We start from the raw sequence: 23,631 nt of genomic DNA, 5'->3' as shown, positions 1-23,631 counted from the left end.
CCTTACCTCCAGGCTGCATGGTGGCTGCATGGATGCTGGAAAGTTGGATAGGATTGGGCCCCCAGGCTGCACGTGGGAACCAAGCCCTAGTAAACAGCCCTAGCGGAAGCTCCACTGCTGAGTAAGCGTTCCAAGCAGCTGCAGTAATCCGGTCTGGGTTTTGCCTGCGCCTTTCTGTGTAGTAGCAGAGGGCAGTGTCAGTCCCTTTTTTCTTGTTGTGTTTCTGTTACACATCGCCATCTTGTTGCAAAGGCTTTTTCTTGTCTGGAAGCTTCGCAGGGGCTCGGGGTGGGGGGCGAGGCGATCGCCTGGCTGGCTGCCCCTGGCTCTTTGATCTTTCATTTGGGGGGGGTGGGCTTTTTAAGGAGCGCAAAGCGAGCCCCCAGCATCACCACCCTGCAAGAGGAAGGAGGGGGGGGGAGAGAGGAGCTCCAGTTTCCCTTGCCACCTGCATTGCTTGAAAAAGTCTCCCAGACTTTGGATCCGCCACCCAAGAAATGAGCATTGAGACCCTCTTGGAAGCAGCCAGGTTTCTGGAATGGCAAGCGCAGCAACAGCAGAAGACACGTGGTGAGCAGAGATCTCGTGTGAAATGAGCGTTAAAGTTCTTACCTCGGGGTCCCAGGGGGTGGCCCAGGCTTGGGGAGGGGGAGAAAAGTGGGTGGGGGGAGAGAGAGAGTGTCCAAGGCTCCTGTTTCAATTGTGCAAAAAGAAGAGAACCAGGAATCGAGCGATCCCAGGCGTGCCTACTCGTGAGTAAGCCCTTGATGGGCTTTGCCTGATGGGCTTACTCCCTGGTGCACAAGATTGCAGCCTCCCAACTTGTTAAACCCTGAAGATTTGCTCTCTTAGCCTTAGACTGCAGTCCTCTCTACTCTCTGGAGTAAACCCTATGGGATGAACCTGAGCTTGCTCCTGTGCAAATCTACACGGGATCGGTGCCCTGCTGCTACTACTACTCCTCTCGTTTTGGCGGGTAGGGAGGTGTATTTTTTTTTTTAACCCCACCCGCCCCGCTAACTCCGCTGTTGCAACCAGACGGATATCACCTGATTTCTGGTCAGTTTCTGACTTAATTCTAGTCAATTTCTCCGGTTTGTTTCTGGTCTTGATTTGGGGGAGGGGGTATAGAATTTGGGGTGGGGTAGCTGGAAAGCTTTTTGAAAGGGGATTGCAACAAGAGGATGTGTGTGTTTGGGGAGGGGGGAGAAGGTGAGAGCCTTGCTTGCCCCCTCCCAGGTCCCTTCAACGTGTTCATTCTCTCCAGTTCCATGTTGCATTTTTGCTCGTGGTTTGCTGACACATGCTAACGAAAGCGGGGGGGAGAGGCGAAAAAACCTCTTCCATTTCCTGCAAGATTGGCGGGTTCTCCCTTTTTCTCTCTGCTCCCACGCCTCGCGTCTCTTTCACCTCCACTCTCCTGTAGAGTAGTCCGATCTCTTGCCCTGCAATGCCTGAAGGCCCCCCCCCCCGAAAATCAGGTTATTGCCATGTCGACACACGTAGCAATCCCCGTGAAGAGGAATTAAGGATTGCTATGGGGTGATGGGGGGGGGAAGGTTTCTCCCTCCGCCTTCTCTCCAGCGGCCTTGTGGCTACCATCCTTGGCTACCATCCTAAACACACTTTCCTGGGAGTAAATTATATTATATTGACTATAATGGGACTTGCGTCTGAGTAGACATGAATAGGATTGGACTCTCAGGCTGCAATCTTATCCATACTTTCCTGGGACTATAGCCCCATGGACTATAATGGGACTGACTTCTGAGTAGACAGGCATAGGATTGGGCTCTCAGGCTGCAATCGTATCCACACTTTCCTTTGAGTAAGCCCAACTGACTATAGCTGGACTGACTTCTGAGTAGACAGGCATAGGCTTGGGCTCTCAGGCTGCAATCGTATCCACACTTTCCTTTGAGTAAGCCCAATTGACTATAGCTGGACTGACTTTTGAGTAGACAGGCATAGGATTGGGCTCTCAGGCTGCAATCCTATCCACACTTTCCTGGGAGTAAGCTCCATTGACTATAGCTGGACTGATATCTGAGTAGACAGGCATAGGCTTGGGCTCTCGGGCTGCAATTGTATCCACACTTTCCTTCGAGTAAGCCCCATCGACCATAACTGGACTGAGTAGACAGGCATAGGCTTGGGCTCTGAGCCATTTCCGCGATTCCTAGATAGGAGGCTTCAACTTTAAACCGAATCACGAATGCAACGCGTGTCACATCAGAGGCGTGGGTGTGTGGGGGGGGGGGAGTCAACGGGACTGTCATGTAGTTATGCGCCAAAAAAGACCCCTCCCTCCCTCTCTCTCTCTCTCCTTTCTATCTCAGACCTGTTGTGCATTATTTAGTGGGGGGGAGGAAAGGGAGACCCTTTTCTCCCACTCCCCATCGGGGCCCCCCAGTGCACTGATTTCTTAGGGAGGGGGAAGAGAAGAACAGCCTTCTCTCCCCCCCCCCCCCGTTTCTGAGTTGGAGCTTCCAGGGCGGTGGCGAGGAGCTGTGTAAGAAAATGAAAATGACATAGGCAGGAGGGAGGGGGGGAGGGGGTCATATGATACACTTTCAACTTGTTCCTCCTCCTCCTCCAAGCCCCCTCCCTCGCCATGTGCCTCTCCCTGGTTGGGAAATCTGCTGGGAGGGAGCCAGAGCTGGAGATCGCGGGGGTGGGGAGGTGGGAGACCCGCTGGAGCGCGTGGGGAGCAGGCAGCGCCTGGAGACCCGAAGCACCAAAACAGAGCGAGGGAGCAGATCAAAGGCACAATGAAACGTTGGCGTCGCATGTATCTCTTGCTCCCCCGCCCCTCCCCCGCCTGGAACGTTGCGTTGTTTGCCCAGCGTTCCAAACGCCTCCCATTGGTGGAGAGGGGGAGGGTGACGTGTCTGGGCCACGCCCCCGACCACGTGCGCCGGGGACACTCCCTTTGGGGTGGCTGCTGTGCTGCTGCTGTGCTGGCTGGTCTCATTCTTGCAAGGCTGTGGCTGCCTGTCCGTCTCTCTCTTGTGTAGTTGCATTGTGTATAGCAGCAGTGGGCTTCCTTAAAGGAGATCAGAGCTTCAGGCCCCCCTCCTGATGAAATTCAGATATGGGGTGGGGGTGTTTTCTCACCCCCCTCCAGCTCTTCCATCCGGATCACTGATTTTCAACCCTTTTCATCCACAAGGTGCTAAAATGTTCAACGCACACCATCGGTTTTTGGACACTTGACAAGTCACACTGCACGGCTAGCAGAGGCCACGCACCCCCACCCCCACCATGGCCCTATTAATAAACGACCCTCCCCCCAAATCCCGTGTCACACCAAGTCACACTGCACAGCTAGCAGAGGCCATGCAACCTCCCCCCCCCATGGCCCTATTAATAAACGACCCTCCCCCCAAATCCCTTGTCACACCTGCAGACCATCCTGCAGTGGTTGAAAACCATGGATCTGGATCTTATTCTATTTTTAGTATAGCAACAGCATCCTTGCAGGCAGATCACAGGGTGAACAATCCAAAAACGGAGGCATCTCCTGCCTGCCTCTTCCTCCAGTTGTACTTTTTTGTTGGCATGAAATAGGTGTGATGTTTTATTTTGGCCATTTGTGGCTGGTGCTTCAAAAGCACTATATTGATGCAGGCATATTGGATGCTGGTTGTGCACAGAACAGGGCCGTCCACCTGCTCCTTCCTCTTCCACTCGAATCCTCGTTTACTAGAAATACATCGGTTGTTTCTCCTGGTTGTGGTTTGCAGTACGACTATGCTATCTATTTATCACACTGGAGTGTGGGCAGAATGTCCCCCTGTTTCTGCTGACCAGTGGCATAGCTAGAGGGGGTGCAAAGCACTAAGTTTTGAAGGGAGCCTCACCACAGTGTGCAAGGGGCCCCCCTTTCCTTTGGAGCTATTCTGGGCAGGGGGGGCAAAATGGAGGAGCACATCTGGCAGCGTTCCAGGGCATACGCCTCCAGGAATGGCTCTGAAGGGGAGGGACCCCTTGCATGCTGCGATGAGGCTCCCTGCAAATCTTAGTGCGTTGCATCCCCTCTAGCTACACTACTGCTGCCATCACCTCCTCCAGTTGTACCTTTGGTACTAGTGACATGTTTAATTTTTCAGTTCAGTTTGTTGCACCTGCTGCACTAGAAATCTGGCCTTAGTTTTACATCTTCATAAAATATCCCAAGCTCATTTGCAGGAAAATAAAGCAAAAGCAATAAAAGGGGTCCTGTGCTCCCTAAATAGCAACAAGGGTGAGTAAAAGGTGAGGCAATGTGCAGGGAAAAAGGTGTCCTACCAGCTAAAATCTGAATTTTATTTCCGGGTTTAAAGGTGAGATGTCTTTGGGGGGGCTTGTTGCAGCTAACAAGAGAGCAATAATATACACACAGGGAGATGGTGTGTGTGTGTGCTGTCTGATGTCTGGAGGTTGGATCCATCAATGGGTAGGAGCTGTCATGTCCAAATGGAGCCTTCATGCTCAGTTGTACTATACCTGTGAAAACCAGCTGCTGGCGGGGGGCAGAGGGGTTTTTTTGCCTTCACACCTGGCTTGTGATCTCCCCAGAGGCATCCAACAGGAAGCTGGATTTGATGGTCCTTTGGTCTATCTAGTCCTCTTCTTGTGTCCTTACTAGCTGTCTCTAGACATGGCTGTTCCATTCCTTTCTCTGAGTAGCAGGTGCTGGAGATATACAACTAGGAAAGGCCCTCGAGTTACCTGTCCTGCAGGATGATGGATTTGATGTCCCTTTGTCTGACCCAGCAGGCTACCTGCGCCTCTCCACCAGCTGTTTCTCTGTTTATTATTTAAATAGCCTTCAGTGTGGTTCCTTTACAAGAGTCCACGCCTTGATTGCAAATAATGCAGCAGTGTGATATGTGCTGCTGTAGGGGAGGATCCAACATCTAGCCAGTCTCTTAGGTGACAGTATGATTTTCCACCCCACTAGTTTTTTTTAATCCAGATATGGGGGGAAGAGGATGAGAGGGCACCAAAAACGGAAAGGCAAGGAAAATCCAGGCAGGCAGATGGGAGTGTTGAACTCATCACCTTCATCTTCCAAAGTTCTTCCTTTTAGTATGGAAGTATTTATGTTTTATGATTAACGGCAAACAATTGAAATATTGAACTTGTTTGCTATTTTAAATTTCTTGTATGGAGCCCTGGCCATAATATCTGCCTATCCTTTTACCAGCAATGGCAACTTGGAAGGGCCACGGCTGAGCACTTGGTCTTTGTGGCGAAGATCCCTGGGTTCAGTCCCTGGTCGCATCTCCATGTAAAGCTTGGAAAGACCCCACTGGGAACCTTAGAGTCTGGAACACTGTCAGTGTTCCACCCAGACGGTAGTGAGCTAGCTGGCCCAATGGCCTGACCCAGTATAAGGCAGCCACCTATGTAATTTGGTTGTCTTCTCTGAAGGAAATCTTTTGAATAAACCTGATCAATAATCAGTAATATGCAATATTTATCAGTAATATGCAATGTTGTTTGGGGGCTCTGCTCTTTCATAAGAAGGGGCTATAGTGGCAGCCAGCAGTTCCAGGGCTGAGGCTTCATAAACAGACCTTTCCTGATGATTCATTCGTTGTCATTATTTTATATGTTAGAGTTAGACTCTGCCCCAAGGAATTTACAATCTACTTTCAGCAGGTGGGCTGGATTGGGGGCAGCCTTCAATCCAATCTGAAATGTGCCTTTTAATTGCAACGCAGTCACTTAAGAGTGTGTGTGTGTTTTTCTAGTGTAGTCATATAATTTTGTGTGATGCCTTTTCCAGCAAGGTAGAGACCCCCCCCCCCCAGGTTTGTTAATCTGCCCTCAGAGGTGGTTGAAGTGATCTCCCATAAAGTGATCTTTATGTTGGCGTTATGACAGCATCCCTTTCCAGTTGGAAGCTGTGCTGCAGCCTTAGCAAGCTCTTGCTGGATTTATTGAGAGAATAAATTACGTCTTTCGATAATCCGCCTTTTTGATATGGAATTCTCCAGGCGGAGAAAAGCGAGTGAATCAAAAATGCAACCTAATCGAACAACGCAGCTGTCAAGAGGAACATTGAAGCAGTGAGATTAAATAACAGTCCATATAGTTAATTAAAGTAGTCACATCACGCAGCAGATTTCTGTCTCAGCTGACAGGTTTCTTTAAATCTTGTTTTAAAAGGGCCAAGGTGTCCAGTTTGGGGGAACCTTGGCAGGCAACAGATTTTGTAACCAAGAGGCGCACCTGTAGATTGCCCTCTGCAGTGGCCAGCAGCCTAACCAATGAAGGAACCGTTTAGAGATGGTCTGAATGGATGGAGAATGGCTTGAAGGTGTTGGGTGTTTTCTTAATATAGTGCCATTGATGTACACATGTGGATGGGTTTCTGCCCCAAGGAGCTTGCAATCAAGGTACTGACCTAGGAGAGATCATTGGGGAGGGGAACAAAGGTGGGGTAAATGAAGAGAATGTATAGGTATTTTGCAGCCCAATCCTAACCTGCCCTGGATCAGGCAGGCCACATGGCCTGCCCCGCATCCAGAGCAGGGTTGGGGCAAAAAGCCGCTCAGACCGGGGCAAGAGGAATCGCTTCCCCTTACCCTGTATCACGCTGCAGCAGCCCCTGTGGGGCTACTTGGATCTGCGCCTCCTCAAGAGATGGCGCAGATCCAAGCAATCTGGAGCTGCTCCGGGCTACCAGAGACCGGAGTTAGTATCCAGTACAAGTGCTGGATCCTGGTTCCAATCCCGTTGCCCCCCCTCCCTGTGTCTGTCCCCCCAACCCCCATGCCATCCTGTCTCGGCCAGTGCAGGCTTACCTGTCTGCCGGCCCAACAGCTGGGGCCGGCCTCCCTTCTCCCCTGGGAGTGCGAAAGTGCTTTATTCGTGACACTGCTGGGCTGGCGCAAGGGACTTGCACCAGCCCATTCTCTTGTTGGGATTGTGCCCCTTGTTACAGTGTGAGAGCTGGTTTAGTACAATGGCTAAGAGACTGAGCTGTAGATGAGGACTTCCCCCAGTTCATATCTCACCTCTGCCATGAACGTCCTACGCTCTCTCTCAGCCTTGGCTTGTCTTAGCTGAAGGGTGGAGTTAATAATACTTGCCTGATTGTTCCGGAGTCAGTTGAGATGAGGGGTCATTCAGGAGGATAGCATGTAACACCTGTGTAGTGCTTTTTGACTGTGCCATCTTGATTTGCTCACCTTTCAGGGTTGTTGTGCGATTTAACCCCAACTTGGTGCAGAGGCTGAGAGGGAACTGCTTGCCTAAGGCACAGGCGAGATTGGAAGTAGGGAAGTCCTGATTTCCCCCGCAGTCTCTTAGCCACTACACTTCAGCATGTATCACTGTGGTGGGAGGCAACCAGAAGCGTATTTTTTTTCATGGATGACTCAAACCAGAAGAGCTGGATGAGTGCAAAATCAAACAAAGAGAGACAGGAGCTTGGGGCAATTGGAAAGGTAAAGATAAATGCAAACAGATCAACTTCTAGAGACCCACCAGGTGCTTAAGGCCTTAGGAGTGGACCTCAACAGGTGGGAAACCCTGGCCTCTGAGCGGCCCGCTTGGAGGCAGGCTGTGCAGCATGGCCTTTCCCAGTTTGAAGAGACACTTGGCCAACAGACTGAGGCAAAGAGGCAAAGAGGCAAAGAAGGAAGGCCCATAGCCAGGGAGACAGACCAGGGACAGGCTGCACTTGCTCCCAGTGTGGAAGGGATTGTCACTCCTGAATCGGCCTTTTCAGCCACACTAGACGCTGTTCCAGAACCACCATTCAGAGCGCGATACCATAGTCTTTCGAGACTGAAGGTTGCCAACAGGGGGGATGTGCAGCCACCTTCTTAGGGAGTGGAACCTAAGAGATGAGCAAACTCCGGCCTGTGAACCATCTGCAATCTTCGGGGACCCTCAATCTGGCCCGCAGGGAGCCCCCAAACTCCAATGAGCCTTTGTCCCGACTGTTGGAGCCCATACTGACCCGTGACTGCCGGTCATGGCTGCTAGATGTGAACTGCGGGCCAAGTTTGAGAAAGGCTCTTATAGTCCCCACGTATTTTCTGATATTATTTTACCCCCTCCCCCATTTCATCTGAACAACTTATGTCTCCATGTGTTTCTGGCTTGGTCTGTATATTTTCCACTGTGCCAGAGGTATGTGGTATATTCATTTCTTATAAGTTCTGTCCCTAATGTATTCATTTATGTAAATTTATTCAAGTTTGAAATGTAACTTGATTTTTTTTTCCCCAGCACCCAACAGAGTGTCAGAGAGATGATGTAACTCTCTGACCAGAATGTTTGTCCAGCCCTGTTCTACTCCATCGGCTAGTATAGCGCTTTGTGTCTTTCAAAAGCACTGTACGAGTCTATTCTTACTATGACTCGTATTGAAGATTAGTCAAGCTGAGGGTATATGTGACCAAAATCTGGATGTGAGACCACCCTTTTCCCCCCTCTTTTTCTCTGTTATGCATAAGATCGAGCCCTGCTGGATCAGACCAAAGGCCCATCTAGTCCAGCTTCCTGTATCTCACAGCGGCCCACCAAATGCCCCAGGGAGCACACCTGATAACAAGAGACCTGCAAGGCTTCCTGGGAATTGTAGTTAAGAACATAAGAACAGCCCCACTGGCTCAGGCCACAGGCCCATCTAGTCCAGCTTCCTGTATCTCACAGTGGCCCACCAAATGCCCCAGGGAGCACACCAGATAACAAGAAGACCTGCAAGGCTTCCTGGGAATTGTAGTTAAGAACATAAGAACAGCCCCACTGGATCAGACCAAAGGCCCATCTAGTCCAGCTTCCTGTATCTCACAGCAGCCCACCAAATGCCTCCCTCCTGCCCCCAACTTAATGTCAAATTCTAGATTGTAAGCACCTCAGGGCAGAGACCCATCTCCTTGTTTGGTTCTCTCTTAAGCACCACGCAAATGGATGATGCTGTGCTTTTTTTCGTTAATATGCTCTTACTCTTGCCTTGGATGCCCTTGTAACTGCCCGATGTTTAATTTGTGAAACTCAGAGACCTGGGCTATTGTTTCTCAAGTCGGGGGGGGGTATGCGCCGTTTTTTAACTGTTGCACAGTTAGCCACCTGCTCTGTGCAACTGTAATTAAATCTTCTAGGGATGCTATTAGAGAAGGCAATGTTTAACTGTATGTTAGCAGAGAAATGGGGCCTATCTGAGCTATCAGCTAATCATTTCCAAAACCAGAGAGGCATCTCAGAAGTTCTGGCTTCAGAGTTCCCTGGGATCCTCTTTCCACTCCAGCTTGGCATGCCAAGGGTGTCGGGGTGCTGAATGCAGGATGAGATGAGTGAGGGTACACCTTAGGCAACTGCATGGGAAGGTCAGGTGCTTGCATGTGTGGGTTTGTGTGTCATTGTGATGGGAGGTAGCTAGAAACATAATTTTTTCTGGATGATTCAGGCAAGAAAACTGGTTGAGAGGGAAATCAAAGAAGCCAAGGGAGAAGCTGAAGGTGCTTTAAAGTGTTGTCTTCTACCAGTTTTTGGAGCCTGATCTGAGCCTTCCCGACAAAGGCAGCTGGTGACCTGGGGATGTGTGACCTCCTTTCGTCTCTTCCTGTAGGGTCCTTTTTATAATGTTAACCAGGCCCCGATTTAGCCCAATTTAGTACAGTTTATTCTGACTAGCAGCAATTCTCCATGTTTTCAGACAGTCCTATCTGGAGATGCTGTTACCAGAGATTGGACCTTTTTGCATGCAAAGCATGTGCGGGAACACTGAGCTGTAGCGTGTTCATGTATGTATATATGTACATCCATATAATTTTCTTATGAGACTGTTCTAGTGCCTTGGTCCATTTAGCTTACTGCTTGTAATGGCTCTGACAAGAGCCACATCCTGTGGCAGCGAGTTCCATAAGTACACAGCGTTTCATTCATTTTTTAAAAGAAGTATATCCTGTCATTTATCAGCAAGGACTAAGTAAAAACTAAGGGGGAACGACCCATTTCCAGTTCCCCTGGTGGGTCTTGTCTCTCAATTAAACACAAAAGAAACCCCTTGACCTTCAAGAGGTCAAACTTATAAGAAACCTATCACAACTTGATGAAGAAACCATTGGCCTTTAGCTGACAGCAAAGAACAAAGACCAGCCACTTCTCCAGGGGCAGAGTTTTTCACAGCTTGGGCCCACCACGGAGAAGACCCTTTCAGAGGCTGATGCTTGCCAAGCCTCCGACAGCAGCAGAACCTGCAAGAAACCCTCCCTAAAAGGCCTTGCTGGCTGGGAAGATTCCTGGGGGAGAAAGTGGTCCTTCAGATGCATTGACCTCAGTATAGGCCATTTAAAGCTTTCAAAGCAGTGGCCAGCACTTTGAGTTGTGCCCAGAAACAACCTGGCAGTCCAAGCAGCTAGAATAACAGACAACTATGATGATTCCAAAACCTTGCTTCCCTGAAAACCCTCATAGCGGCATTTTGAACCAGTTGAAGCTTCTAAGCAGTCTTCAGGGGCAGCCCCACATAGAGCAAGTTGCAGTAGTCTAACCAAGGGGTAACCTTGGCTACGTCTGCTTGAGACATAAGCACAGCTGGCATTGGGACATCCAGCACAAGGGTGGGCCTAGCAGTACGCCTAATGGCAAAATCCGATCCTTCAGGGGGAGTGCTAGCCTATCAAGAATGAGTAGATTCACCAACCACGAGAACCACCATCTTCTCTGGGTTTTTTGACTTGTTTGCCATCCTTTAGCCTTGTACCACCTCCAGAAACAGTTTCAGACATGCTCACAGTTCCTCTAGCTGGGGCAGGCAGAGAGGTGTGCAGTAAGGGGTTGTCCATGTCCTGGGACAAATCCAACCCCCTGGATAACCTCTCCCAAGCTGTCATTTAAGTGAAGATGTCTCGATATTTTGTCTGTCCTGAATTTCTTACCGGGCTTTAACATTGGATGGATTCAGGCAATTTGGAGTGAGGCTGCCAAAGCTCACTGGGTGATACCTGTCATTGTTCAGGGAGGGGTGGCAGTGACAGCAACCTATGGTTTTTGGGCCACTTGATTAAGCCCAGTTGCATTGATCTTCCAAGGGACTGCCCAGGTATTAGTCAGGGTGCGGACTCTGTGTTCAGAGGCTATGGTGGATAGCCATGTCTTGATTCTGATCCATTATGGTATGGAGATGTCCACTAACACTGAGTGGTGGGAGAGTTAAAAAAAAGTTATTTTAATCTGTGGAACTCCTTGCCACAGGATGTGGTGATGGCATCTAGCCTAGATGACTTTAAAAGGGGATTGGACAAGTTTATGGAGGAAAATTCCATTGCAGGTTAGAAACCAGGATGGATATAGGCTACCGCTAAAACCCAGAGGTTGCATATCTCTGAATGCCAGATAAAAGAGAGCCACAACAGGATAGAGGTCTCTTGTCCTATAAGCTCCCCGAGGCATCTGGTAGGCCACTGTGAGATATAGGAAGCTAGACTAGATGGGCCTTTGGCCTGATCCAGCTGGGCTCTTCTGATGTTCTTGTTATGTTAACTGGCTGGTGTCATTGAGGTCATGACACTGTTGAGTTTATCTTGGCTTCTGAGCCCAACCTACCTGGTTGTGAAGCAGTAGTGTAACCAGCTTAGGCACAGAGGACAGGGCAGTCAGTCAGCCTGCTTATGGAAAAACAGAAGCACCTTAGGGCCATCCACCTCTTCTGCCTTGATTGCTGGAGGTCAGTGTTGCAATAGTACATTGGGTGTATTTATTCTCCAAAGTTCCTCCCCAACAGGTCTTTAAAGGGCTTTTATTGACTTGCATTTTTGAGCTGCCAGCACTGCCAATTGTTGGAGACAATACAGGGAGTAGTCCGGGAGGTTGAATTGCCACTCCTGCTCCCCACTTTCCAGCTGCTTCTTGGCCCCATAGTGACCCCGATTCAACCCATTACAAACTGGAGAGAAGAGGGGACTTTTGGAAGGAGGGCTGTAGCATTTGTTAGGGCCTGGTGGTGTGCTGGGTTTCCCAGCAATGCCTTTCCAAGTCAAAGGATGCTCCATAAGAACATAGTGAACATTCAAACCTTTCCAAATTCCACTGCCAACACTGAGATGAACCAACTGAAAGGGCTTTGCTTTGAACGGCTGAATCAGTGGAAAAGCAGAGAACCAGTGAGGTCCAGTGTTGGAACTGAATTCAAAGTCCTGCTCAGATGTACGAGCAGGACTTTGCTCGTATTTAAATTGCTCGTATTTAAATTGCTGTGGTTCCATTTAATGGATGGAGGAGTTGAAAGACCGAACCCCAAGGTCACCCAGTAAATCTATGGCCTCTGTACCCAGCACAGGGACCTCTCAGCCCTGTTGACTATCCTTCCCATTGAAGTCTACAATGTGTACTGACGCGCATTTCTGTGGGTCTGAGTTTGTGGGCTGTTTTGGAGATGATCGTTGGTGATAATAAGGGATGAAGAAGATCTGATCGTACGGAGCAATGGGAGTTCCCAAGCTCTTTGGGTTGGAAAAATGATTCATTCTGTCTTTTCTTGCCCTTCCTTTTTTTGTGAGTCTCACTAGGTGTCTGTATTCTGAAACTGGAGAGGAATTTCCATGTGAGACGCATGGACTAGGAGCTTGGGAAGGAGGGGGCTGCCTTCTCATGCAGGAACCTGCCAAGCTAGTCACCTTGAGCTGTCATGCAGCTCAAGAACCAGGAAGTGCACAGGCCAGTTACTGAAGGCACCCAAGTTGCCCTAGTGTTTGGGTTTGTTTGTATAACAGGAAGCAGGAAGAATATTTTGGGGTGGCAGGTGACTCCCCGTTGTAGGTTCCAATCTGGGGCAAGTATCGCCTGCCTGAACAGTGCTAATGATCTCCACCCAACTGGGCAGGTGTGGAGCCTTTTCTCTTCCATCTGTGAGTCACTCCTGCTGGCTTGGAAGAGAGTGGAGGGTGCTGCGAGAGCCTTTGAAAGCATGAAGTACTCAGCCGTGCTCATTCATGTGACGTGCAATTAATGTGCGGAACTCATTGCCACAAGAAGCAGTGGAGGCTACTAAGGGCCCAGTCCTATCCAGTTTTCCATTGCCGGTGCAACTGTGCCAATGGGGCATGCACTGCATCTTGTGGTGGGCAGTACTCACAGATGCCTCCTTAAGGTATGGGAACATTTGTTCCCTTACTTTGGGGCTACATTGCGGCTGGACCGGTGCTGGAAAATTGGGTAGGATTGGGCCCTAAAGCCACAGTCCTATCCACACTTGCCATAAGCCCCGTTTACTATAGTGGGACTTATAGTGGGACTTCTGATTGGACATGCCTAGGATTGGGCTGTCTGATGGCTTGAGAAGGGGATTAGAAATCCATGGAGATGGAAAGGTCTCTCTCTGGGTGTTGTTATGGTTACATAGAAACCTCTATATTCAAGGGAGGCCTGTCTCTGGATGGCAGTTGGGAAGAGCATGTACAACTGCCTAAGTCAGACCCTTAGGGCGCAATCCTTGCCCCTTATGTCAGTGCTTTCCAGCACTGGCACAGCAGTGCCAATGGGACTTGTGCTGCATCCTGCAGTTGGGTGTCACTCACGGAGGCCTCCTCAAAGTAAGGGAACGTTTGTTCCCTTACCTTGGAGCTGCATTGCCCTTATGTCAGTGCTGGAAATAAGGGGTTAAGATTGTGCCCTTAGTGTATCTAGCTCAGTATTGCATACCCTGACTGGCAGGAGCTCTCCAGGGTTTCAGGAAGGGATCTTTTCCACTCCTACTTGGAGATCCTGCTAGGGTTTGAACATGGGACCTTCTGCATGCAAGTCCTCTACCTTTTGAGCTACAATTCTTCCCTTCCCCATTCTGCAACTTCTTTTTTCTTTTTTTAAATTTTGCTTGTGTTGATGCCATTTGCAAGGCCCAGCATTGGCCGAGAGGTGGGGATCCTGCAAACTTCCGATATGGGAACAGATACAGGGATCCGTTGATCTCAAGGAGCATGGCTGTGATCTTTAAAAAAAGAAACAAACAAGTTTCTGGCTCTCCAGACTGTAAAGGCAGGTTTGAAAGTTTGTGGCGAATCCTGGGTAAAATCTCAGAAGGCAGAGAAGAGGTCTGAGCAGGTTTTGCAGTGATCTGGGGAGGAGGGGGCCATAACTGAGTAGAGTGTATGCTTTGCATGAAGAGGTTGCAGGACAGCAGGTGACAGCAAAGCCCTTACTCTGCCCGAGACACAGAGGAGATGCTGTCAGTTGGAGTAGACCACATTAGCCAAAATGAACCAGGGGCCTGACTATTAGAAGGCAGCTTTATATTTTTCTGCATTTTTATACCACCAAGGAACTCAGGGTGGTGTACGTTGTTCTTCTCTTCCTTTTTGTCCTCACAGCAACCCTGTGAGTGAGGTGAGATAGTGATTGGCCCAAGGTCACCCAGGAAGCTTTGTGGCTGTGCAGGGATTTGAACTTGGATCTTCCTGGACTAAGTCAGACTCCCGAACCATTACGCCATCCTGGCTGGATGCTGTGCTGAAGTCCACATTGCCAGCCCCTGTCCCACCCACGCAAAACCCCGTAAATGTAGGATAAGCAATGCAAAAATCTTAAGGCAACTGTGTGCAGTGCAGCTGAATTTGCATCCTGCAGTTTTTAGAATGCTGCCCCTCTTGTCACAGATTTACGCTGCAATCCTAACCTCACTTTCCTGGGAGTAAGTCTCATTGAATGCAATAGGACTGAGTAGACCTGCTTAGGATTGTACGCTTAGCCTGTTTTCGGCTGCTTTTCGTTCTTGCAAATTCAGGTTGCATCATGCCAGGGGTGAGCATCTTCCCATTGCATCTTTTATAGCCCCTGACTGAGGCTTCCATTCCACAGATTCTGAGGCTGGGTTGCATCACTGGAACTTGGCCAGAATCAGCAGTCTTGGTGACGTGGTGGGTTGCCTGCGAAGGAGAGACTGTGCTGGAGTGGCTGGCTGGCTGACGGCCAGTCGACCTGTCGTTGTGTTGTCTTCCAAAGTGTGCAGCAAATAGCCACGTGCTCACAGACTGGCCCCTCGGAACGGAAAGGAGTTTCTTCACCTGCCTTTTGCGGTCAAGCAATTTGCTTGGCTCTGCTGCGTGAGAGCTCTGCTTGGCTGTTTGTTTTACTGCTGAATGATGCCTGGATGTGGCTGGGGGGGGGGGGCTACTAGGACCTGATCCATGATCAGAGGCAGTCTGTTGTTGAATAGCTGATACACAGGTGGAGAGAACGGCTTCTTCCAAAACAACTGCTTGTGTGACTTTCCAGCACTCTCTAGTTGGCCACCGTGGAGACCTGGTCCTGAACTAGATGAACCTTTGGTCTGATCCAGCAGGGCAAGGCCTTGCAACCTGAATTTCTATCAGTGTGACACATCAGTGGCCACGAATTATGCTAGCTTTGACTGGAACACATGAAGCGTCCTGCTGAGTCAATCCTGTTGCATCTCACTCAACATTGCTGACCACTGGCTGGCAGCTCTCTAGTATTTCATAAAGGAATCTATTGGTGCCCCACCTGGAGAGAGTGTTAGGGATTAAGCACAAGAAGACCTTCTGCGTACTATACCTCTAGAATCCGTCCCTATCCAACTGTCTAGCACTGCTTATATCTGACCCTGGGAAGCTTCTGTTGGTCAGTGTAGATTTTGCCAAGCTGAATGGACCAATGGTTTGTTATGACAGCCTCCCATTCTTTTATTTTTTTCTCACACTTTTTATGTCACCTTTCCTCTAAGGAGCTCAGGATGGTGGGCATGATTTCCTTTCATCCTCACCACAACCCCTGCCAGGTAGGTTAGGCCGAGAGACAGTGACTGGGCCAAGGTTACCCAGGAAGCTTTATGGCTGAAAGGGGATTTGAACCTGAATCTTCCAGGTACAAGTCCAACACCAGAACCAGAACCAGAGGCATCACTAGGGTTTGCATCACCCTAGGGCAGGGGTCTCCAAAACCCAGCCTGGGGGGCAGATGCGGCCCACAGCCAGCCTCTATCTGGCCTGCCACCAAGCCTCTGGCCCCCTGAGAGCCTCTTGCCCAGTTGAACAAACACAACCAGAGTTGTGCGGTGGGGGAATGGGGGTCCATTTAAGTTTGTGCTTTATTTCTTGGGCTGTGCTGGTGCTTGGAGAAGTCCTGGCCATTTGAGCCCATTCATTCATCTAAGTTCCACCTCTAATGTATTGATTTAAATTTTTTATTTAATTTTTTTTCTGGCTCTTGACATTGTGCCAGATATTTGATGCGGCCCTTTGGTTGAAAAGTTTAGAGACCCCTGCCATGGGTTTACATCATTGCATCGCGCCCATGATGGACCTCTTCTCATACCAAACCATAAATGAATAAATATGACAATCTCATATGCACAGCCTAAATGCAGTGGCACCCCCCAAAAAGCAATATCGAACAAAAAACCGGTGGCCGACTTGATGACATTCACGCAACTGAATAAGTGTCGTAGTGTCAGCTCTGATGCATGGAAATGAGAGCTGACTTATACTAACGCCTTATTGGTTCCCTGCGGTGTCATTCATTCCTCATTCACGATCAGTCTCATAGCTCAGTTCTGAGTTAAGAAAATGGACTTCTTGTTTATAAGGCAGTTGTGTTTTCATTTTCTGATTAATCGGACATAACTTTTGATAGAATACAGGCTTTCTGGTGTGGATTGTTCTACTGCACTCTGCATGAACGTATGCACTGAATGATGTATGGCATTATTCAAAAATACCAAGTTTTCACAATTTTGGCAGTAGAGGTGTGTCAGTAGAGGTGTGTCACCCAGTGCAGTCTGCACCCCTGCATCCCCCTAGTGATGCCACTGGCCAGAACCACTACTCCATCCTGGTGACATCCTATTCTTACATCTCATATTTTTAAACAGGGTTGTAGCTGAGGAGCAACACTCCCGCTTTGCATGCAGAAGTTCCCCAGTTCAATCTCTGTCATCTCGAGGCAGGGCTGGGGCAGAAACCTGTGTGAAGCCCTGGAGTGTCACTGCCGGTCAGAGAGGGGCATCCTGGCCTAGATGAACCAGCAGGCTGACTTGGTTGAGGGCACCTTCCTGTGATCACCTTCAGAGTATATACTATGCTGGCAGCAGTAGCTTCTGTCTTAACTTCCGACCAGGTTGCCAGCCCTAGAACCAGCCATCCTCTATTCGGCCTCCTCCCTCTTGAATTGTTCAAGGATGGACTGTGGTCTGATAATAGAAAAAGCCTCTCCTGCGAGTTGTGATGTTCAGTGCTGGTTGCAAAAGAGCCAAGCTTGTATCTGATGGCATTTCAGGAGAACTGCCCAGAGGGTGATAACCTCTTGTAAATTGATGGATGGGGGGTTTGTGCTGCTGCAGCCGTGACGTTGCTTCTTGGGGGGTGCAACTGTCACCCATCTGCGTGCACAAGAAGATTGTCCTTCAAGAATTAAGATACTGTATTTGCTTGTATTCTGTGCAGGGTTACTATGCCTCTCTGGGTTACAGCTTGCAGGATCTACTCTTTGGTTTTTTTTTCCATTTTTTACTAGAACCCTGTTGCCATCATGATGCCTTTCTCCTCTTTGCAAGAGGGCAGCTCAATGGCCAACATGCTAGGGGAGGGGGAGATCTTGGGGCATTGAGGCAGGAACCAGGAATAGCCAACCGTTGAGGGCCTGCCGCTTCTTTTGGGATGAGCAGAAATGGAGGAAGGGGACTTCCAAACGGGGTCCATAAACCTTTGGGTTCTGGCAACCTACCAAGAACACAGTCTCTGGGTCTGCCTGGGAGTTGCCTCACTCAAGGCAGGCCAGGTCTTCTACCTTGGGTTGAGGTTCTTTGACCGATTCCTGGAAGAGGCTGGTGGGGGATGGTGTAGAGACCAGTTCACCTGGTGGATAGCACATGCTCTTGGGTTGGTGCAGATGGGATCCTCCCAGGTGCCAGGCGGGGATCAGTTTGTTAGGTAACCCCATGGGTCCAGGCATAGAGACCCCCCCAAAGGTCCAGGCATAATCAGTCCTCTACCATCAGTCCTGCTCTGAGGACGTGAGGACTTCTGCTCTAAGGGCAGTGATGAATATAAGCCCCCAAGCACAGCGCATCCACTCCTGTTTCTGTTACTTGGGAGTTTTACTTGCTATTTTTATTTATTTGCTATTTACTGGGAGTTGGAAATCCTTGCTGATCTATTGCAAATCACTCTATGGTCTAGTAGTAGATCCTACTACTCCCTACTGCCTGTCTCTGGCTCAAAAGAAACTTGTACCCCAAACTTGTACAATGAAACCCAAGGCTGTGGGATGTATTGGAAGAACACTTTGGGGGTGGAAGGCCCCAGGGACTGATTTCTGCACCTGAGCCTACCTGCTCTGTTAGTTCACCTTATAAGACCCTTCTTTGTATCTCTCCCTCCATTCCCTGGTTCCAGCGGGGACTCCTTCATGAGTGGAGTTCGAGTTCATACTCTGCTGATTCAGAGGATAGTAGATAATCTGTTGTCCTAGATGTGCGTGTGTGTTTTTTTATTATTTTATGATGTAGCTGTTCACTTTTAATAATCCAGTCTTGTTAGTAGAGGTGTTTGTTTCCGATGAGTAAGTTAGGATTACTGCCTTACTACACACAGTGGGCTGACTTCTGAGTAACACTGTTTTCAAACACTTCTACTTGTAAGACAGAGGAAGAGCCCTGCTGGACCAGGGCAGTCTAGTCCAGGATCCTGTTCTTGACAGAGGCCAAGTGGCTGTATATGGAAAGCCCCTGAACAGGAGGTGAAGGCGATTTACCCTTCTTGCCTTTGGTCCCCAGCACCTGCTATTCAGAGGTATAGTGCTTCTGAACTTGGAGGCTCCACTCTTCACTACCATGGCCAGTGGCTACTGAGAGACCTCCTCCCCTATTCCTCCCTTATATCTTAAGACAAATACCTTAAAGGGGTATTTGTCTATTGTATTGGCAACCTTCAGTCTCGAAAGACTCTGGTATCGCGCTCTGAAAAGTGGTTCTGGCACAGCGTCTAGGGTGGCTGAAAAGGCCAATCCGGGAGTGACAATCCCTTCCACACTGGGAGCAAGTGCAGTTTGTCCCTGGTCTGTCTCCCTGGCTATGGGCCTTCCTTCTTTGCCTCTTAGCCTCAGACTGTTGGCCAAGTGTCTCTTCAAACTGGGAAAGGCCATGCTGCACAGCCTGCCTCCAAGCGGGCCGCTCAGAGGCCAGGGTTTCCCACTTGTTGAGGTCCATCCCTAAGGCCTATTTGTCTAATACCCCTTTAAAGCCAGCTCAGCTTATGGCAGTTGCCACATCTTGTGGCAGTGAGTCCCATAATTCCAAGTATGGGCTGTATGAAGAAGTCTACTGTACTTCTCTTTTTCTTTTCTGAATCCTCTGCCCGTCATTTTCACTGAATCATCCTGTGCTATTCTATGGGGGGGGGGGGACGACACAAAATTTCTCTATGTTTTGCATAGCTTTATAAACTTTAAGCCCACTTGTTTTACTCACCTTGTTTCTCCCAAAACTTAAAAAGCCCCAGACGCATTTCACCTTTCCTAAGTGAAAGGTGTGCAATGCCCAGATCTTCCTTAACAGCATACACCTTCCCTACTTATTCCCAGCTCCACCCCTTTCCTTTCCTCTGTTTCTCTTGTGAACTGTAAGCGCATCAGGGCAGGGACCTGTCTCTGCACTCTGCCAAGTACAATGATGATGCAGTATTAATCTATTGCCCTTTACTTTTCTAACTCTATATTATATTGCAGTTTGCCTTGTGGTGCCTAATGAATTTGAAGGCAGAGTATAAGACTAATAAATAAATTTTTATTTGTTTGACATGCCAAGACACCCAAGTCTCATTTAACTGTTGTGATCAGTGTGTTGTCAAAATGCACAGGAGGCCAGAGGTCACTGTGTAACAGCTGAAAGACTGAACTGGATTCCATGACAGCCAGAGAAACTGGTTTTGTGGGTGTGGGTACTTTTCCCCCCTTCTCAGTATAGTTTCACTGTAGGGTGAAGCTTGCCTGGGTGCATCAGGCTTGGTGCATTGGGTCTAAAGCAGGGGTGTCCAAAGTTTTTGGCAGGAGGGCCACATCATCTCCCTGACACTGTGTCAGGGGAAAAATGAATTAATTAACGTTTAAAATTTGAATAAATTTACATAAGTTCACATAAATGAATATATTAAAGATTAACTTATATAAATGAATGAAGGTCTTGCAATAGCTCAAGGCCTATAAAAGGCCTTGCACAAAGCAAGGCTGGCCTTTCCTTTGCTGCCGCTGCTGCATCACAGACATGAAACAGCAAGCAGTGGAGGGAGCTCTCATCCCACAGCTCATTCGAGAGGTCAAATAGTCGCCCTCATGCTGAGAGCAGTTGTGTTGGGCCAGTGTGGGCTCCAACAAATCTCCAGAGGGCCAGAGGCTCATTGGAAACTGGGGGCTCCCTGAGGGCCACATTGAGAGGCCTCAAGGGCCGGAAGTGGCCCCAGGGCCGGGGTTTGGGCACCCCTGGTCTAAAGCAATTGTAAAAAATGACATGTCTGAGCACATACAGAGTGCCATAATTTATTGATGGAACTGTGCTTGATGGCAAGACAAAAGTGAAACAGTCTCTGCCCAGCAGGCTTATAATTGAAAAATGGGAAGGAGATCAAGAGATAGCCGGGGAAGGAACGTGATGGTTAGGATGGATTTGACAAGACTGTGTTAAATGAGTGGCAGAGGGGAGGGAAAGAACTTGGCGCAAAAGTGTGGAAGAAGCAGGGCGTGGGTTGCATCGACCAGCAATACAGAATGCCGAAAGATAAGGGCCAACTGGTTTGGTGGCAGATAAGATACATCAGAAAGAGGTATAGAGAGGAAAAATATGAGGACTAGAATCCTGAAACTGACCAGTAAACATCTGGACACTGGAGCAAAATCTCCAGGAAGATGTGTTAATGTGGACATAAGTCACAGGCAAGGAAGACGCATTTAAAACTGGTTTCTCTTGCTTAATTTGTTGAAACTTCCTTATAACTATTATTTCCTTGTAACATCCTCAATCGGGCCTTCTGCAACATCAGGCTATGACGGGATTAACAGATCATGACTTGCACAATTTGCAACTTGCAGCACATTCCTGCCAGTGTTTACTCTGAAACCAGCCACACTGAATTCAGGAGAGCTTACTCCCAGGTGCAGCAAGTTCCTAGGAGTACAGCCTTGTATTGTATGTGCCTTGGGGCAGGAGACCTTCTTTTTGCTGTTGTGTAGAGCTCTCTGCATCTGTTGATGGTGTCCCATGTGGGCCTGTTGTGTATTGTATGAAACCAAGAATGGAATATCAACCAATAACAGCCATGATTCTTTCTTTCTTTCCCTCTCCAGAGGAAAATGAGAAACATGAAAAGCTCCGCCTGGAGCGTGAACAGGAGCAGAAGAAGGCCAGCGTGCAAAGGGTTAACCACGTCATTCATCCCGAGGAGCCCCGGAATGAGATCCCTACCGTGCCCTTGTCTCCCCCCACCCCGGCTCCTCCCCCACCTCCTCCCCCACCGCTGGCAGCGCCCATCTCCGTGATCCCCATCCCTGTCGTCACCAGCCCTCCCCAGCAGACGGCGCTGTCGCCACCCCTCATCCAGCGCCACCCACCCCTTGTGAACACTCCAGGCCTTGGCAAGGAGGCACCGTTGGTGGCACCTGTGATCCACCGGCCGCCTGGTCCACTCCTTCCTGATGTCAAGGTCCCCACGCCCCCTTCTGGCAGCCCCAAGCAGTTGCCACACTACGCCTCTCCCGTCTTGGCGATCTCCCAGCATCACATGGTCCAGCAGCCCATCCAGCCCCAGCCGTTGCAGCCACATCACGTGACCCCTCAACCACTCAACGTCAAGCTGGCACCGTCAGAAGACTCCAAACCGAACGAGCAGAAGAAGAGGCCGGGCGGGTGAGTGCCGCCTTCAGGAGCAGCTGCGTCCCAAAAACCGGTGGCTCAGCCCATCTCTGTCTCTCAGGGCTGAGCCTACAGCCAGGTCCAGCAAGCTCTGCTAACTGGGTGGAGTGGCACCTTAGCAGGGGGAGAGCAATTGCCCCCTTCACCCCAGTGCAGTCTTCTCCATTGGCTGTCTTTTTTGGTGTCTTTTTTTTTTTTAGAGTGTGAGTCATTTCGGAACAGGGAGCTGTTTTAAAATTTCTTTCTCCATGTAAGCTGCTTTGTGACCCTTTTGTGTTGGAAAGTGGGATGCAAATATTCAAAATAATATACAGGCACGCCCCCTTATCTGTGGGGGATCCGCTCCATGACCCCCCCTTCCCCGCAGATATGGAAACCGTATATATGGGGGGATGCCTGTATTAATACTGTACTGTAGCCCCCCCACCATGTGCACATGTTTTAAAGGCTTACCAGGAAGTGTATCTTGCTTTAAACAGGTCACTACAAGCGGAGCCTCTTTATTTGTGGATCCAGCATCTACAGCAGCCATTTTCAACCCCTGTGCCATGGCACGCTGGTGTGCCACGAGTGGTCAACAGGTGTGCCACAGGAATTTGAGGGGAGGTCATTTATTAGTAGGGCCAGTAGGGATGTGAGGCCCCCACTGGCAGCATGGTGTGCCTTGTCAGTTGTCAAAAACCTGATGGTGTGCCTTGACAATTTTAGTGCCTTGTCAGTGTGCCATGAGATCGCTGATCTACGAGTTTGCCTTACCTGGGATGCTAAACCCCCAGATTGCCCCCCCCCCGCCAACGTAGACCTTCTAGGCATGACCAGAACCTCATACCAGCCATGTCTGGGAGATTTTCTGAGCCTCGGAGAGGCTGCGTGTAGGCTCAGAATGCCGCCTGGAGTCTTTTTAACATGACTTCTGTTATGATTAAAAAGACATGATTTCATGATTTCATCGTAATGGGCTCTGGGCCTTGGAGAGGCTATGCACTGTGGCGCACAGCCTCTGTGAGGCTCAGAAGGGCTCCAGACATGACTGGAGCAAGGCTCCCACTCAGAGCCCGTGGGCCAAAAATCGTAGATTTGATTATCTGCAATTTTTGGTATCCGTGGGGGGGTTCGGGAGCAGATCCTCTGCGGATACAAAGGCACCACCTGTATAAGCATTCCAGCTTACAGCACGACGAGGGCAGACTGCCAGCAGCCTGAATGCCTGACCAAACTAGACCAAATGCTGAACAGGAAGTGGAAAACAGCCTCCTGTTTAGCTTTAGGTCTGGTTTCATCAGATATTCAGGCTGCTGGCAGCCTGCTTTCGTCATGCTGTAAGCTGGAATGCTTATAGTGATCTGTTGAAAGCAGATAAACTTCCCAGTAAGCCTTCAAAGAATGTTAATGGGCATGCAGGGGGAGGAGTGGATCTACGAATCTTTAGGTAATTTAAACCATGGATACCGGATCAGCAGATACGGGGCGCTCGCCTATACAGAGTTACCTGTGTATAGAATCATCGTCTTAGTTTCTTTCGCCCAGAGTTGGCTGCTCTGACAGCTCTGCAGCCTGGTGTCTCTTCAACAGGAGATGCCAGGGTTGAACCTGGTACCTTCTGCATGTAAAGCAGCTGCTCTGCCATGTAAGCTGTGAATGCACTAACCAGTAGCAACTCTCAGCCAGGGTTTCCACCAGGGATCTTTCCCTTCCCTATCTGGGGGTGGTGGAGGGCCATAGCTCTGTAGTAGCGCACATGCTTGACATACAGAAGGTCCCAGGTCATCTCC

General features: G+C 49.4%; 1 protein-coding gene across 1 annotated transcript in view; it reads left to right on the top strand.

Annotated features, from left to right (window-relative positions):
• Positions 1–376: 376 nt before the first annotated feature.
• The window catches only part of MNT (MAX network transcriptional repressor), a 64,073-nt gene continuing 40,818 nt past the window's right edge, over positions 377–23,631 (top strand). The window contains exons 1-2 of the mRNA XM_066636034.1: positions 377–570; positions 21,295–21,853. Coding sequence (XP_066492131.1) covers positions 498–570; positions 21,295–21,853 — 632 coding nt within the window. The 5' untranslated portion in view covers positions 377–497. The remainder of the gene's footprint in view (positions 571–21,294; positions 21,854–23,631) is intronic.

Source organism: Tiliqua scincoides, chromosome 8, assembly GCF_035046505.1.
Source record: "Tiliqua scincoides isolate rTilSci1 chromosome 8, rTilSci1.hap2, whole genome shotgun sequence".
NCBI classification, from domain to species: Eukaryota; Metazoa; Chordata; class Lepidosauria; order Squamata; family Scincidae; genus Tiliqua; species Tiliqua scincoides.
The sequence above is the reverse complement of the archived record's forward strand: the minus strand, read 5'-3'. Positions and strand labels throughout refer to the sequence as shown.